Source organism: Ochotona curzoniae, unplaced genomic scaffold (assembly GCF_017591425.1).
Source record: "Ochotona curzoniae isolate NIBS_2020 unplaced genomic scaffold, NIBS_Ocur_1.0 contig_908, whole genome shotgun sequence".
Classification (NCBI taxonomy): domain Eukaryota; kingdom Metazoa; phylum Chordata; class Mammalia; order Lagomorpha; family Ochotonidae; genus Ochotona; species Ochotona curzoniae.
Window position 1 is genome coordinate 1,559,246 of NW_024466607.1, and position 17,905 is coordinate 1,577,150.

Sequence of the window (17,905 nt, forward strand, 5' to 3'; positions counted from 1 at the left end):
TCAAGACGTGGCCATGTTGCAGCCTGTGGCAGGATTTCTTTCTCCTAAAAGAGCTCTGGGACATTGCAGCATGCACAGTGCTCCCTGGGGATGCTTGGCAGGCCGGCTCAGGGCCCGGACGGTCCAGGTCCTGGTGTGAAATGGTGTGGAGCAGGGCAGAGAGCCGATGCACATCTTGCAGTTGACGCGAAATCCTCTCTAGGTCACATTAACGCTGAGCCTGGTTAAGCCCTCAGTGTGGAACCTGCAGATACTGAGGTCTGTCTGTGCATGCCCCATTTTCTTTATTGTCAGTAGATGCTGCATATGCTTCTACCCCTTGAGCTCTTGTGAATAACACTGCAGTGAACGTGAGCATGTGACGTCTCTTCGGATCCTGTTTTGGATTCTCTCAGGTAGAGTTGCTGCGCTGTGCCATGATGCGTTGTCTGTGGTTTTGAGGAGCCTGCATACAGCCCTCCACAGCAGCTGCACCAGTTGGTGTTGCCAACAGCAGCGCATAAGGTCCCGCCTTGTCCCGACTCTAGTTCTCTGGGTGGTGGCCATCCTCCCAGCTGTGAGGTGATGCACATTATGGTTTTTATTTTCCTGTGTCTTAAGGTCACTGATGGTGAGGATTCTTTTCCTGTGCTTGATGATCATTTGTGTTTAATCCCTTTCCTGGTTTTAATCAGATTGTCTCGTTATGGTTGGTGGTGTCATTGCAGATCTGCAGGAGTTCCTTACAGAGTGAGCTTTTATCAGATTAATGACTTGGGCATACTACTTCTCATCTGTAGATTGCTTCTTCAGTGTGTTGATTGTTTCCTTTAATGCACATAGGTTTTTTAAAAAGATTTATTTATTTATTGGAAAGTCAGATATACAGAGAGGAGGAGAGACAGAGAGGAAGATCTTCCGTGCGATGATTCACTCCCCAAGTGAGCGCAACGGCCGATGCGGATCCGAAGCCAGGATCCAGGAACTTCTTCTGGGTCTCCCACACGGTGCAGGGTCCCAAAACTTTGGGCCGTCCTCGACTGCTTTCCCAGGCCACAAGCAGGGAGCTGGATGGGAAGTGGGACTGCCGGGATTAGAACCAGTGGCCATATGGGATCCTGGCACGTTCAAGGCGAGGACTCTAGCCGCTAGGCCACGCCGCCGGGCCCTAATGCACATAGGTTTTTAAGTTTACTATCATATATCTATTGTTACATTGGTTGACATTATTAATTGTAATATGCAAGGAATAACTGCTAATCTGATGTCCTGAATCTTGTCTGCTGTTTTCTTCTAGGAGTTTGGTGATGTTAGATCTTATGTTTGTGCCTATAATACTTTCTAAGTTACCACTTGAATATGGTAGATTCAGGTTATCTCTTTTGTGTTATGTTTCCCCAGCACAATTAGCTTAAGAAACTCTCTTTTCCCCATGATTTAGCATCCCTGTCAAACGGTGCAATGCTAAGGGCATTATCTCTGACTCACTGTGGTACTCGTCTGTATATCTGTCTTCACGTAAAGCATTCTGATCATTGCTGCTTTGTAGTGTTTGCGTCTAAAGATTCATGTATTTGGAAGTCGGAGTTAGAGACGGGGCACAGGTTGAGCTCTTCCATCTAGTTCGCTACCCAAGTGGTCAGCGAGCGGTTAGCAAGGGCTGAGGCAGGCCTGAGTTAGGAACTCTCCACGTGCATGGCAGGGAGCCAAGTCTTGGTCATCTCCTACCACTTTCCCCAGGCCACTGGCGGGGAGTTGGGTCAGACGGGGATGCCACTGTCACAGGTGGCAGCTTTACCTGCTGTGCCACAATGCCAGCCCCTGGGGTGTGTATGCAGTCAGGAACTGTGGGCTCTTGAGTACTGCTATTTAAAAAATAATCTTTCAGTGATTTAGAGCTTGTTGATTCCATATAGGTTTCAAGATGCCTGGAAATGTTGCCACTGGTCTGTGACACAGATTACATTGATTCTGAATAGACTTTTCAGTTAACTTTGGCATTTATAGTGTTGTGTCTTCAGTCCACAAACACGGATGTCTTTTTGTTATTTGTATAATCTTAAACTTCTTTGAGGGGCCAGTATTATTTAGTAGCAGACATAGCCACTGCCAGTAACACTGCAGACCATACAGACACCAGTTTCTGTCCCGGCTGCTCTACCTCTGATCCAGCCACCTGCTAATAGCCTGGGAAAGCAAAGACGATGGCCCAACTGCTTGGGTCCCTGCCACCACATGGGAGACCCTGAAGAAGCTCTGGCTGGCCGAGTTTCAGCTGCTGTAGCCATTGAGTTAAAAAAAAAATTAGAATGTCTGTCTGTCTCTCTCTCTCTCTCATTCTCTCTGTATCTTCTTTAACTTTCCCTCTCTCACTGCAACTCAGATTCTCAAATAAAGTAAAAATTTTCAAATAAATTAAACTTCTTTTAGCCATGTTTTTATAGTTTTCTATGTACAAGTCTTTCACTTTCTTTGTTGGTTTCCTTTTTAAGTATTATTTGTTTTTTAAGGTTGCTTATTTATTTATTTGTATATCTGTTTATTTATTTTAAAGTCAGAACAGAGAGAGTGAAGGAGAGACTGAGAGAGTGCTTTCATCTGTTGCTTCACTCCAAAAATGACTCATGGCCACGTTGGAGCCAGGCAGAAGGCAGGCGCTGGGCACTCTGTTCTGTCCTCCACGGAATTGGTGGGAGACTTCTGCTGCTCTCACAGGGCCAGTGGCAGAGAGCTGGGCTGGAAATGGAGCAGCCGGACATGTAGCTAGCATTGCACTTGGTGCTTCAACCTGCTGCTTCACAGCACGGGTTCTAAGTATTGCATTTTTGATGCTGTTGCGAATGTGGTTGTTCTCCTTATTTCCTTTTTGAGTTCATGATTATTAGTTTATTAAAATCCAACTAATTTACATGTTAATTTCTGTGTCCTGCTATCTTGCTGAAATCACTTATTAGTTTGAGCAATTCTTATGAACTATTCGGAGTTTTGGGTATTAGAAGCTGGTGTAAGATGTGAACAAAGGTGTTTTTGCCTCTTTTGGTGCCTTGTGTTTCTTTGTGTCACCTAGCTGCTCTGACAAGGACTTCAAGGACTCTGCCAAGTACAAGTGGCAACAAGAGACATCCTTTCCTTGTTCCTGGTCTTGGAGCAAAAGCTTTCCATCTTCCCCACTGAGTATGACTTGAGCTGTGGTCCTTTTGCGTTTTTATTACGTTGAGACAGTTTCTTTCTAGTCCTAACTTATAAAGTGTTTTTATCATGAAAGAATTTGGGATTTTGTCAAATGACTTTTTCTCCATCAATAAGATGATGGTAAACCTCTCATTTTTTACAGTAAAACATGGCTAAAACATGACTTGACTATGTAACTTAAACTCTGCCTGCCCTACTCAAGGATGAAGACGCCGCCCTAGTGCCGTGAGAAGGCCGTGAGGGCGGCGGTGTGACCTGAGGACTCTTGCTGGGTTCTAGCACATTCCTCGCTCTGGCACCTTTACTGAATCTGTACATAATGTGGGAAAGTACAAACAGCCCGGTCACTGACTGCCTTTCGGTATTGAAAGTTTCTGCGCATATAACAAGACACATAGAGAAAATATGCAACTCCACTTAGGACAACAAGCACTGGCCCCATGGAGCTTCTTGTCCTTGACTGGAATCCAAAAGATGAACCATTAATCATGAATCTGAACTTGACATATCTGACCTCACGCATTTCTCAAAACCAACAGACATTGTAGTGCAGTGGGTTAAGCCATCTTCTGTGACACCAGCATCTCATGTGGGGTGCTAGTTAGTATCCTGGCTGCTCTACGTCTGAGCTAGCTCCCTGCTGGTGTGCCTGTGAAGGCAGAGGAAGATGAGTGCTAGTATCTACGTGTGCATTTTCAGATCCCCGGCAGCAAGAGCTGTGACGGTGCAGAAAGAGGGTTTGGTGTATGTGGGAAATGGGACGGAGGAAGAGGGCCTGTCGTTGAAGCCCGTGCTTGGTTACTGCAACTGTGTTTTGTAGATTTCCCTATAACTCTTGGGACTGTGTCACAGTCTAGCAAACCTAAGAAAGCGACACTGATGAGGGACGTGTATGGGATACATGTAACACTTGTCCTAATCTGATTTCCAGGCACATCTCCTGGCTTTGATTTGGCAGCAGGAACTCATGCCACGGAGCCGCGCACATGCCTGGATTTGGGACACCCAGTTAAAAGAGTACCAATTGCAGCCTGTGTTTGAGTACAAGTTTGGATGCTGGCATGCCGCATATCTCACCCGTGCCCTCATGTGAATGCTGACATTCCCTGCCTGCGTCCTGTTGGTGCTCCCAAGGGCCCGGAGTGGACCTGGCTGCACAAGCCAGCATGGCTGGCATGGGCTCCACTGTAGTGGCCCGCAGGGTGATGCTGGGCTTGCTGCTGGCCTCTCTGGCTGGCTCTTCCTCACTGAACGGCGAGTGCCCGCAGCTTTGTGTCTGTGAGATCCGTCCCTGGTTTACCCCCCAGTCGACCTACCGAGAAGCCACCACGGTTGACTGCAATGACCTCCGCTTAACCAGAATCCCCAGCAACCTCTCCACGGACACGCAGGTGCTGCTCCTGCAGAGCAACAACATCGCAAAAACGGTGGATGAGCTGCAGCAGCTCTTCAATCTGACCGAACTGGACTTCTCCCAGAACAACTTCACCAACATCAAGGAGGTGGGGCTGGCCAACCTGACCCAGCTCACCACTCTGCACCTGGAGGAGAATCAGATCGCCGAGATGACGGATTACTGCCTGCAGGACCTTGCCAACCTCCAGGAGCTCTACATCAACCACAATCAGATCAGCACCATTTCTGCTAACGCCTTCTCAGGCTTGAGAAATCTCCTGAGGCTCCACCTGAACTCCAACAAACTCAAAGTCATCGACAGCCGCTGGTTTGACTCGACACCAAACCTGGAGATCCTCATGATTGGCGAAAACCCTGTGATCGGCATCCTGGACATGAACTTCAAACCCCTCTCGAATCTGAGGAGTTTAGTCCTGGCGGGGATGTTTCTCACCGACATCCCCGGCAATGCCTTGGTGGGCTTAGACAGCCTGGAGAGCCTGTCTTTTTATGACAACAAACTCATCAAAGTCCCCCAGCTTGCCCTGCAGAAAGTTCCAAACCTGAAATTCTTAGACCTCAACAAAAACCCCATTCACAAAATCCAAGAAGGGGACTTCAGGAACATGCTGCGGCTGAAGGAGCTGGGCATCAACAACATGGGGGAGCTGGTGTCCGTGGACCGTTACGCCCTGGACAACCTGCCGGAGCTCACCAAGCTGGAGGCCACCAACAACCCCAAGCTCTCCTACATCCACCGCTCGGCGTTCCGAAGCGTTCCTGCCCTGGAAAGCCTGATGCTCAACAACAATGCGCTGAACGCCGTTTACCAAAAGACGGTGGAGTCTCTCCCCAACCTGCGAGAGCTGAGCATCCACAGCAACCCCCTGAGATGTGACTGTGTCACTCACTGGATCAACTCCAACAAGACCAACATCCGCTTCATGGAGCCCCTGTCCATGTTCTGTGCCATGCCCCCCGAATACAGAGGGCAGCAGGTGAAGGAGGTCTTAATCCAAGACGCGGGGGACCAGTGCCTGCCCATGATCGCTCACGACTCGTTCCCCAACCACTTAAACATGGATATCGGCACCACGGTCTTCCTCGACTGCCGGGCCATGGCTGAGCCAGAGCCTGAGATTTACTGGGTCACTCCTGTAGGAAGTAAGATAACTGTGGAAACGCTTTCGGATAAATACAGGCTGAGCAGCGAAGGCACGTTGGAAATAGCTAACATACAGATTGAAGACTCGGGGAGATACACGTGTGTTGCCCAGAACATCCAAGGGGCAGACACTAGAGTGGCGACGATTAAGGTTAACGGGACCCTGCTGGATGGCACCCAGGTGCTGAAAATCTACGTCAAGCAGACGGAATCTCACTCCATTTTAGTGTCCTGGAAAGTTAATTCCAATGTCATGACGTCCAACTTGAAATGGTCCTCTGCCACCATGAAGATCGACAACCCCCACATAACGTACACGGCCAGGGTCCCAGTGGACGTCCACGAGTACAACCTGACGCACCTGCAGCCTTCCACAGACTACGAAGTGTGTCTCACGGTGTCCAACATCCACCAGCAGACTCAGAAGTCGTGTGTGAACGTCACGACCAAAACTGCCGCCTTCGCGCTGGACATCTCCGATCAAGACGCCAGTACAGCCCTCGCCGCGGTGATGGGGTCCATGTTTGCCGTCATCAGCCTCACGTCCATCGCTGTGTACATTGCCAAGCGGTTCAAGAGGAAAAACTACCACCACTCATTAAAAAAGTACATGCAGAAGACTTCCTCTATCCCACTCAACGAACTGTACCCACCGCTCATTAACCTCTGGGAGGGAGACAGCGAGAAGGACAAGGAGGGCTCTGCAGAGCCCAAGCCTGTGCAGGTGGACACGTCCAGGAGCTACTACATGTGGTGACCCCCACCCCAACCGGGCATTCTGCTTCTGGTAGGAAGGAGCACAAAGACATTTTTGCTTTATTATGCAAAAGTAACAAGTTGAAGACTTTTGTATTTTTGACTCTGCTAGTTCGTGGCAGAGTGGAGAGGACGGGTGGATGTTTTGGAATTTTATTATTATTATTATTAATATTACGATGATGATGATTATAGAGCATTGCAAGGGTTTGGCACAGCCAGCAGCAGCTCCAGGCTTCCATGCTGTGGTTCATTTTATTCCTCTCATTGTTGTGATTCTATTATGACGATGATTACTTTAGGTATCACTGCAATGCTCCAGAACTCCAGTCAGTGCCAGGCCGGGCTGCCCTGAGCTTTCGCCAGTAGCACAGCCCTTCTTCTGAAGCCATCCCAGAATGCACCACGGCCTCCACAGAGCTGCCCTGCAGATGGGACTGTGGACTTGAACCTCAAGAGGCTAAGTGTAGGCGTGTCAACTTCCTTGAATGTTAGTCGACTGTACTGTAATGTTGTATCAACTGAACTGAATTTTTGCCTTTGAGTATGATTTCTCTCTCTCTCTTTAATAGTTAATGAGGCTTAGAATAAGCTATCAGGCAATAGAAATATGTAAGCCAGAGGTTTGTTTTTTTTTTTAATGTAACACACTACATGTTAATTGTTACCGTTACCTTATTCTTTTTATCTTTAGTAGACACTTTTAAAGGAAAAGACAATAATTTTGTTGTGTTTCACTCACCAACATGTGGTGTGTAATGAAGACAGAACTATAATAAATTAGTTTTGTTCTGATTTTTTAGAACAGTTGCAATAATGTATTATTTATAGTTCTTGCTAGTTGAAGTAGTAACATTTTTCACACTTAATGAACACAACCAAAATAAATCAGCTACAGCATGTTGCTTTTTAAAACTAGGCCCTAATACGTTTTGAACTCATTTTCTAAAGGAAAAAATATATATTTTAATGAAGATTTTATTCTAGTGAACAGGATTTCTATATTTTAAATATCACTGACCAGAGCCTAAGTAGGGGGAGGGGGAGGTGCGGTTCATACCAAAAAAGGTATATTACTGTAACCGATGCGTAAGTAAACAAACATGGTGAAATATATTTGAATACTTTGGATATGTCCTTTTCTGCAAGGCTTTTGTTAAAATCTGGTTTTATTTGTTAATTTTTAGTGTTCACATTCCCCTTCCAAGTATGAGACAGAGCTGTGGAGTGCGGTAAAGGCAGGGCCCATGTCAGTCGATATGTCAGCAAGGGGCATCGACACAGACAAGTCAGGGACCAACAGGACACAGAACGACTGCACAGCTGGCATCTTCTTCATCCAAACCTATAGAATGTATAGACAGTTCCACAGAACCCAGGGTTTCAAGATGACACGGGAAACTGAAACTTAGTGCAGAAGGAGCCAGATTTGGGTAGAAGGCCAGTTTCATGAAGCATAGAGAGAGACAGCTGAATGACATCTTGGACATCGGATCTGGGAAGAATGAGCAAGACACCTGTGTGCCTCGGGTGGTGGCTGGGGACTGAGGGGAGGCCAGAGCAGTGTCAGAAGCCCAAGGGGAGAGTTAGGTTAGGAGGGCTTCTGCTGCACTGTGCGAATCATGGCACAAAGAGAGCTCTAGGTTACTTCCCATTTCCAAGGGCTAGGGGCACACGCTCAGGCAGCAGCCTGTCAGCAGTTGAGAGGGAAACCAAGGCACCAGGAAGGCCTGTGGCTGGCCCAGGGTGCCCACCCAAGTGCACGTCACACTCGCACAATTGCTCTAGCCCAGGAGCCTTCCAGAGTCTAGGGCAGGGCTGCTTGATTACACAGCTCCAAATACTCTCCAATCCCCAATGCACTCTAATTCCACTGAATCCATCGCATTTAGTACAGGGCAGCCCGGAAGGTCAGCGGTATTTCCACAACATTGGCACCACCACACACCCTGTGGGAAACACAACACGTGGGGTGCGGCCTTGCTAACAACTTTCCTGCAGCTCCACCAGCAGGATGGGGCAGCGGGGGCACTGAGCGCTGGACCCTGTCAGCAGGTTACTCCAGAGAGCAGCAGTGAAGAGCAGGCCCGGGCCATTTCTTTGACTAAACAGCAAGCAGTCTTTTGCTGAGCCAGTGTGGGCACAGGAAGCCCTTTACCTGGGTCCCCCCGAGGCAAATGCGAGGCTATCATTTCCCCAGTCTTTGCTCAAAGGGTTGTTTTCAGTTGATAAAAAAAAAAAAAAAACAAGATGGCAGAGTTCTTCTCCTTGCCCACCCCAACTAAGGATTTGCTCGTTTGTACCTAATTTGATAAATTAGACAGCCAGTGAGGTTGGACACCAAGCCTGGCCCACATTAATGATGGAGGTGACACCAACTTTCCCAGGGGAAGGGCTGCTGTAGGTCACCGTCTCAGCTCATCTCTCCCTTTGCTTCCCGCTATCTCCAGGCATTTCTAATTGGTATTTGGGGGGCTGCTTTTTAAAAACAGGCATTCCCTAATATACCCATTGAATTAACAAATCAAGCTGATGCCAAGAATATGAAAACAAATGTAAAGACGGGGAATCAGTTTTCTGATTCGCCTGTGCAACTGATGAAAAGGCATGGTCTCCCTTCTTTGTGAACAATACCAAAGTCTGGGTTTTCTGCATCGTGGCTTCTGTCTGCTCAGTCCTGTGCTAAGAACATCATAGTCAGGCCTTTCCTTAGTGTTGGCTTTTATGTCTCCGTGACCATTTTCTAGTCTTTTTTTTTCTTAATCACTGCCTTCACTATTAGAAGAAAAACAGAAAACAATTCTTTGTACCTGCCCAGTTCCTGAAAGGGGAGTTCTAAGAGAATCTGCAGACGGTGCAGGAGCGAAGGTTCTTGTGGTTGCTAGAACCTGGACATTGCTTATACAAAGTATGCAACATTTGACAACTGGTGTATCTCAGGGCCCTACTGTGTGCTGCATACAGGAGAATCTGAGAATTCAGTTTAATCCTGAGAAGGCTGATAAAGTGGCTATTGTAACTTTGGCTCCAGGAGTAACCATTTGCCTGACAGCCTGCAGAGACAGAGCTTCCTGCCTTCTCCCTCCTTCTGGCATCCTGAGCAGTGTAAGACAGGGTCCATGTGAGAAGGAGGGACAGGTGCTTGGAGTCCCCGGGCACTGGGTGTAGGCACAGCGCCACTGTCACGGAGAAGACACTAAACTGCTCTGTGTCTTAGGAAGCATTGCATGCTGAGAATCTGTGAGTTACTTAGGAACGCCTTGCTTACATCACGCCAATGTTTAAGTCTAGCCTTCAACCACCCTGCACACCCATCTTTCTGTCACACATTTATGAAATACAAGAACGTGAAAGTTTTTGTGCAGGAGATTCCAAGTTTGTTCTTTATAGAAAACAGTGAAAGGCTTTTATAAAATTAAATCCACAACTTAAGTGGTGAAATGGGAATTCATACAGCTGCACAGTGGCCACTGTGGTGTCTGGTGTATCCTAACACCCCAACAGCCAAGCACCACTGGCCCTTGCAGGATTACCAAGTTTATGGAGTCTGAATGTTGAGAAGCGCATCCCCCTCACCAGTAATGGTGCCAGGAGACATTAGAATGGTGTGGGCTTTAAAAAAAAAAAAAACTAAATGCAACTGCCCTCCAAAGACACTGTTTTTCAGAGGATGAACAGCACTGAACATGCTGCCTTCCCACTAGAAACTACATTCTCCCAGATGATTGCCCTGACACCTAGGTAGCACAAACATTGCCAGCAAAGTCCACTCGCTTCCGACTTCCTATGAGGAACCACCAGCAGCACTGGGCGCACGCCAAGCAAGCCTGTCACCGCCCCCACCTTGGCCTTCTCCTTTCTCTCCCATAAGATTACACTGACAAAGCCAATGTCAACCTGGTCCTGATAGAATGATCATGAATTTCCAATGAAGTGTGTGTGTGTGGGGGGGGGTGTCCCTGAATTAATAAGGTGGCATTTTATTTCACGGGTGTGTGTATTGACTTGTCCACTAACACAGAGGATAGGTGGCCAGGAGTAGAAAACAGACCCTGTCTTAGCAGGCTGGCCAGCGTCTTAGGAAAGAGAGAGATGAATGGTGCACCCAGCCCCGAGCTGGGAGCTTCACACAAGTCGTGTCATCGGATCCTCCCATTGCCTGGGTACATGAGCGCCACTGTCCTCCCCATGTCAGCCAACGACGGCTACTCAGGCTCGGACAGCCAAGCAGCCTGCCTGAAATCATGCTGCTGGCAAGAAACTAACAGGACCTGCGATCAGGTGTGTTCTAGAACGTACAGCTTCCAACCGCATTATGATCCGCAGAATATACAGCCCGAAAGAAGAGCTGCCACTTGAGAGGGGGAAGGGATAGAGAAAGCCATTGCCCATGACCGAGACCTCAGTAGGCTCCAAGTGCACACTCAACACTGAGATGAGCATAGCAGCTCCCACGGACACCCGCTGTGCACCTGCAGATTCAGCCAAGCACTGCATGCTCTCCTATCCACAATGTTTGTTCACACACAGACTTCAGCAGTTAAGTATCTGTAATTTGAAAGTCTGGAATCCTACATGCTCCAAAACCCCCCCAAAATTTGGAACATTATACTGGTGCTCAGAATGTTTAAGATCTCATATGTTTAGAGAAGGAATGCTGAACCTGTATTTGAAAAACAAATGCACCTGTACTGAACATGCACAAATGGCTTTCCTGTCATCGCTTCCCACATCACACAATGCAGTGACTATTCACAAAGCTTTGACGTGGCAGTAGGTATTACAGAGGGTCTCAGAATGGCTTAAAGGCTGCAGGAGAGGGTGAACAGACCACATGAAAACACGTTAGAGACTCGAGCACCCTCAGACTTGGTCGCAGTGCTCGCTGTGGTCCTGACTCCCCAAGGTTGTCAAGGGTAACTACATTTGGAAATCACAGCAAGCCAAGAAGGAACAAGGAAAGGAGGACTCCTCCAAGTCTGTGACAACTGCACACAGGCAGCTACAAGTACCTGACACTGAACAAGGAAAAGTAGCAATCAAAACTTCAAGCCCAGTAAAGGTATGGGTGGCTGGGACGCTCAGCAGACTACACTGAGCACGCGGCCTGTAGCACCATGGGATCCTCTCCAGGATCGTGTGCAGATGTTCATATTCCCGGTTCTCATAGGGAGGGACACTCAGTCCACTGTCACAGTGTTGGAGCCAAAACTGACCCATGGCTGTGTGACTCTTGGTTTAAGAGTGACCGCTAGGCCACTTCTCAGCTTAGAGGTCCCTGGGAACAAGAGGCTGGTCATTGCATATGCGTGACTGACTGGACTTCCCTGATCCTGCAAGGACCGCTCCACTTCACGACACAGGTGGAGAAAGAACCTGGCCTTCCTCTAATGCCCTTTTGAAGGCTGTCCCACAACACTCACTACAGTCGTCCTGAAGTTGTGCGCTCCATTCTGTAGGCCATGCCAGGAGGAGGTGGTGGCTGGAGCAGTCAGTGAAGACCTTCTTGCCTCATCTGAGCATCACTGTGACCTCAATGGCCCTCAATTTCAGAATATCCTAGTTCCTGAGCCTCAGGGAAACACGGGGGTACACATTTCCTGGAGAGAAGTCCCCTCTGAGAACACCACACTGCCTGTAGCATCGCTGACTGCACCAGGTTTTATTATAGCTGGCTCCTGTGTGCCTGCCCTGTCCCGCCTGATCATTTGTAAGACAGTTCCTGTCTGCCAACTGTTTACGAAGAGCATGTTTCCTTCTCATTCTATCAGTAACATATATTCAGTGACGAGAATCTAGAGAAAAATCTTCAGGAAAAAACAGCATATTATTCCATGAATTTAAAAAAAACCCAGATAAGATACTGATGTTCATGTATATTTATATAAATGTATTTATAGACATACAAATATAAAACCACATTGTATGATTATAGAATAAAAATCATAGGAGAATCAAGATGGAAGAATAGGGTAAGGACACATTTAAATGATGGAAAAACATTTAATCAGGATGAAGCAGAAAGGACACATTCTAGGAAATAGGAGAGATAAAACAGCAGAAGGGTACCTGGAGACTGACAGACACAGGAAAGCAGTGGACACAACAGTGTGGTGTTGCAGTGACTGATACTCTAGCGGCATTCAGCTAATGGCAATCTGAACTCCACCAGCAGCCAGAACTCCACCAGCAAAAAAGTGGGAAGGGACTTTCACTGGGAGCTTGGGAGGTGAATCCAGACAAAGTACTGTCTGTTCTGCTGGTCCATTTGATTTCATCAGGAGCAGAGACAGAGCAGCAGATCCCAGTCAGGCAGTGCGAGAACAGGGTGGATTTCACAGGCCAGTCAGCCCCCTAGAGCCGAATTTGGCACCATTTTGCTTAAGGAGGCAAAGGCAAGGGAAAGGACTGAGCATACGCTAAGCTGGGAGTGAACTCATTTCTGACTCAGTGACCTGCAACAACATGGCATTCTACAGGTTCCACCCAAGACAGGTCTGGGTAGCCCTCAGATCTGATGGCTGGCTGATCAAGAACTGTAGTAGTGGTATATCAGGTGTCATTTTGTACACTGTGGCAAAAGTTTTAGGACTGCAGGGACAACAGTGAACTGTGCATGTGCTGAGCTGGTGAGAACTCACTGAGTTCCACGGATTGCACTGTCCTGCAGGAACATAATACTGACTGTGGCATCGTACAGGTCAAAACAGGTCCGTGTGGCATTCAGACCTAAAGTCCAACAGGTTCCGACAAGATCAGCATCACCAACAACCTAGCTATATAGGACACCTGGTACCTCCCTAATCCTGGGACCTGCTCCAACCGGAAGTGGAAGAAAGGTTGCAGAGACGACACTGCAGCCTCAGCACGGTATCACAGGAGGTGGAGAGTGGTGAGCCAGGAGTTGGGGCTATGGAGTTCTTTGTGGAAATCTAACATAAGAACCTAGACCTGGAACTCAGTGGAGGGAGTGGCACAAATGACTACAAAAAGAGCCGTGTACCAACCACAATAAGTAAAATCAAACTGTAGACCTGTGGGTGACACAGCTTAGAAACCTGCCTCAAGAAGAAGAATCTACTAACCAGAAGTACAATGACCAAGAGCAAAAGAAGAGACAAAGGCACAATGAATATTACTGAAAACTCCCCTGCAAAGGAGCAAAACCTTGTGCCAACCTCAGAGTTCACTGAGGAAGACATCAAGAAAATGGGGGACACAGAATTCAGAAAACTCATTTTAAAGCTTCTGATCAACAATGAGAAGCACATACAAGAGTTCAAAGAACTTAAGGAATATTTTACACAAGCAATAGCAGCAATAAAGCAAATCAAGGCTGATACATCAGAACTTAAGAACACAGTAGAGCAAATTACAAGTACAGTGGAGAGTCTCCAAAATAGAATGAAGCAAGCAGAAGAAAGAATCTCAGAATTGGAAGATATTTCCTGTCATCAGGGGGAAGCAAAAAAAAAGCTGGAAGCATAGCTGGATCAGGCCAAAAAAAAATTCAAGAATTGAAAGACACTATTAAGAGGCCTAATATAAGAGTTATGGGAGTCCCAGAAGGTGCAGAAAGAGAAGCTTGGATCAAAAATATATTTAATGAAATAATAAAGGAAAATTTCCCTAATCTAGAGAAAAAATTAGGAAACAACATCTAGGAGGGGCACAGAATTCCCAACAGGCCTGATCAAAAGTGATCTTCACCACGACATATGATAATCAAGCTCTCTTCAATTGAACATAAGGAAAAGATCCTTAAATGTGCACATGCTAAAAATCAATTGACATATAAAGGAATGTCAATTAAACTCACAGGAGATCTCTCACAGGAAACTCTACAGGCAAGAAGAGAATGGAGCGACATATTGCAGATTCTAAAAGAAAAAAAATTGTCAGCCTAGGACAACATATCCAGCATAGCTTTCTTTTGTCTTTGAAAATGAAATAAAATTCTTCCACGGTAAAGAAAAATTAAAAGAATTTGCCTCTTCCAAACCTGCCCTACAAATGATACTTCAAGATGTTCTCTTGACAGAGGAGAGGAATAGCACCCACCAAAACTAAAGGTAAATGTGAAGAACATCCCAGCAAGATGACAACAGAAGACTAAATCAATGAACAACCCATTCCTAAAATGACAGGACCAAAGTACCACCCATACATATTAACCCTGAATGTAAATGGCTTAAGCTCAATCAAATACCATAGATTAGTAGACTGGATTAAAAAACAAAACCCATCTATTTGTTGTCTAGAAGAGACACATTTCACCAACAAAAATAAGCGGAAACTATATCACATGGGTTTTGATGTTTTCTGTTAGTTTCATCTCTTCAAAACACTTTCTTCTGATTAAATTCTTCAATGACTCGTAGATCATACAGTGGCATCATTTTCTTAAAGAAGGTTCTTGATTTTCATTTCTTCAGCTACATGTTAGTCATTTAGTAGCATATTATTTAACTTCATGCTGTTGTTAATTTCTATTTTCTTCCTGATGTTGATTTTGTTTTGTGGCTTTTCAATTAAGGGGATGTATAGTAGCTGTGTAATGGAGACTGTCATATCTAGTAACATGTCATTTAACTTCATGGCATTGTAAATTTCTTTCTATTTTTGATTTTGTATTATGAGTTTTCATTTGAGGGGATGTACAGTAGCTGTGAAATGGAGGCTAACATCCAGATGTGAAGATACAATCTGGTATGCATTTCTACTTCCAAAGATGGACTTACAGTGAAACTGTTTACTATATCTTGACAAAAGGATGCTGGACTCTGCCATTGTCCATGCCCACAATGATGGACATACGACTATGTATGAGGAACTATACTTTAGTAATGATATAGAGGAACGGGGGGGGGGGCAGGAATTGGGGCTGGGATAAGGGAAATACCAGGAGCCTATGGAATTGTATCATAAAATGATAATAATAATAATAAATGTAAAATGTGAAAAAAGAATAAAAATCATAGTATATGGGGTTCTGTACATGCTTTTTTTCATCATGCAAAACATAAGCCTATTTCCTGCAACTAAATTTTCTTGAAAAACATGATGTGAAAGACGTTCCAGGTGCCTGGCCAGCCAGAGACTGACAGCTCCGTCCTTTGGAGGCATTTTGTCTCTTCTGTGTCCTGTCCAGTGCATGGTCGCTGAGGATGAGAGACCACCCTGGGCGGTCACTACCAACAGGAAAGAACAGTGGGCAAGCTCAGGAGGAAGAGCACTGGCCAGCCGGGGCACCCACATTTCACATCCCTCTTATTTAGGGCTGAGAGTTGGACAAAGCAAGAGTTCTGCCAATAACCATGCAAAGAAAGAGGGAGTGATCGCCACGACTACAGGGTCTGCAAGGACACAGCAGCAGGCGTCCCAGAGCACCTGGACCCTGGAGGTGTTCTGAGCATCTGAGAGCACAGAGGAAGTGAAGAGAAGCCAAGTTAGAGAGAGCCTTAGCTCATGGAGGAGCAAAGTCGTGTTGGAGTCTACGGTCCCAGAAGGAGCTTCACTTGCAGCTCCCTGCTCTTTTTCTTTTGGCTTGGTGCTTCGGCAGACACCAAAGAAGTGCCTTCCTGGTAGGATAAGAGTTGCTCGCAAGAGTAGCTCACTAAACCTTTCTAAGCCTTGGGCCTCAGTGTGGGAGCTGAGCTGTGGTAATATGGAAGACACAAGCATTATACGGATGTGAGGTTGTTCAACTGCCCAAGAGGATCCAGCCCGTGCCTACAGTTGCACAGGTCCCCTTCGGTGTCTGCTAGAGGGAAACGGGATGCACACCTTTGGAAAACAAACTGGTTGTGTGAACTTTCACGCACAACTGTCCAGCTGTTCCTTACTCACTAGATATCAACAGTTTGGCTGTGCCTGCTCAGAGTTCTAGTTCTGTTTTCTTGGTGTGTTGGGGATGGTTATTGAAATAATACAGGCCTCAGGCTGGGAATAGTAATAAAAACCAAGCCATAGTTTGATCTATGTACCCCCAAATTCACCGATTGCCTTCGCTGTGTCTCAAAATAAAATAAGTAGAACATTGTGGCATCACCTTACATAAAGCGCGACTGAATCCAGACCTTCATCTGACAGCCTCCTTTTGAGTCTTTAGGATCAGCCCGCTGTACTCAGTTTTGTTGGTGACATGACATCCAAACCGTCACGAGAGGCGCCAGTGGCACACAGACCCTCCTCCCTCCTTCCGGTCTGAGCAGGACACTGACGCAGCTTCTCACAGCCTGGCTGACCTGGTGCTTGTCGGTCTTGACACCTGTGATGAGCATGTGTGTGTTGCTGTCTGCTCTCTTCTTCATGGCCAACTCAGTGGTCATGGGGCACCTGATGGCAGCACAGTGGCTGAGCTTGTGAGCTTGTGTCTACTGGGGGTGCTAGTCCGAGATCTGAGCTGGAGCCCCCTGAGGTGTGGGTGATATATAAATCTCCATTCTGCGGTGGTGGGCGCCTGTAGCACTGCCTTCTTGGCCTCAGAATCTTTGCTGTGGCCTTGCGTTTGGGAGGGCAGCAGCCTTTTGGCCTTCAGGGCCATGTTGGCTTCTTAACTGAATTAATTCCAGATAACAGAAATGCAGGGCTGCAACAGGAGACTGGCAATCTATTGATATGACAATGGCTGGTGTGTTTTGTTTATCACAGGAAGTTTTCTCAACCCTTCTCTTGGATTCCATCAACCCAACCTCGGAATCATCAGCTCTCTAAGATTCAAATGGCCATCCCACAGATCTCAATTCCATTTCATCTCCCCAGACAATGTGTGCTGTAATTTCTCCTTGGCCACATAGATTGAGAAGGTTTGTGAACAATGAAAAGTACTTGACAATCCAAAAGTCTATAGTGCTTGGCTGGTTGGAAGAAGACTTTTGCAACTGTGACTTTGAAATGAGTAATAAGCTGTGCGGAGGCAGATGTGTCCTCCCTGTTAGATTTTGTTTTGTCTGGTAATGGATTTTTGGACCATTACAGAAAGCAAGCTGGCATTTGGATGATTTGGGGAACAGACTGCACTTCTTGAATTTCTCTCTCTCTCTCTCTTTTTTCTTACATATTGAGGCCTAGGAAATGTTGCCTTAACTCGCTGCCAAGTTTGTGAAATCCTTCAGCCCAGGACATCTGCTTTCGCTGAGTCGTTTGTATTCATCTGGGATCATTTGCACTTGGCATTTTGCTCCCCAAGGTGCTGCCTGAACACGCCAAACAGCAGCTTACATTTCCTGGGCCCCTGGCAGAGTGCAGTGGACCCAGTGGCCATGGACGCTCTGGCACAGATGAGCACATGCTCTCACAGTACAGGGGGACACTTTCACCAGGCCCTCAACTCTGGAAGCCTCTTCAAGATGGTTTCCCCACCAAATCGTGCCCTTTGAAGATGACTTACAGGAACCAGTCTTCCTCATGTCCCAC

The 17,905-nt window shown here is 46.6% G+C and overlaps 1 protein-coding gene across 1 annotated transcript; it reads left to right on the forward strand.

Annotated features, from left to right (window-relative positions):
- The first annotated feature begins 4,337 nt into the window (after positions 1–4,337).
- Positions 4,338–7,439, forward strand: LRRN1 (leucine rich repeat neuronal 1). The gene has a single exon (XM_040995098.1). The coding sequence runs from the start codon at positions 4,338–4,340 to the stop codon at positions 6,486–6,488; it is 2,151 nt and encodes a 716-aa protein (XP_040851032.1). The 3' UTR covers positions 6,489–7,439.
- Positions 7,440–17,905: the final 10,466 nt, after the last annotated feature.

Bases quoted from the DNA above. Each gene is read 5' to 3' on its own strand.
- LRRN1 (XM_040995098.1), top strand. From the start codon at position 4,338: ATGGCTGGCATGGGCTCCACTGTAGTGGCCCGCAGGGTGATGCTGGGC.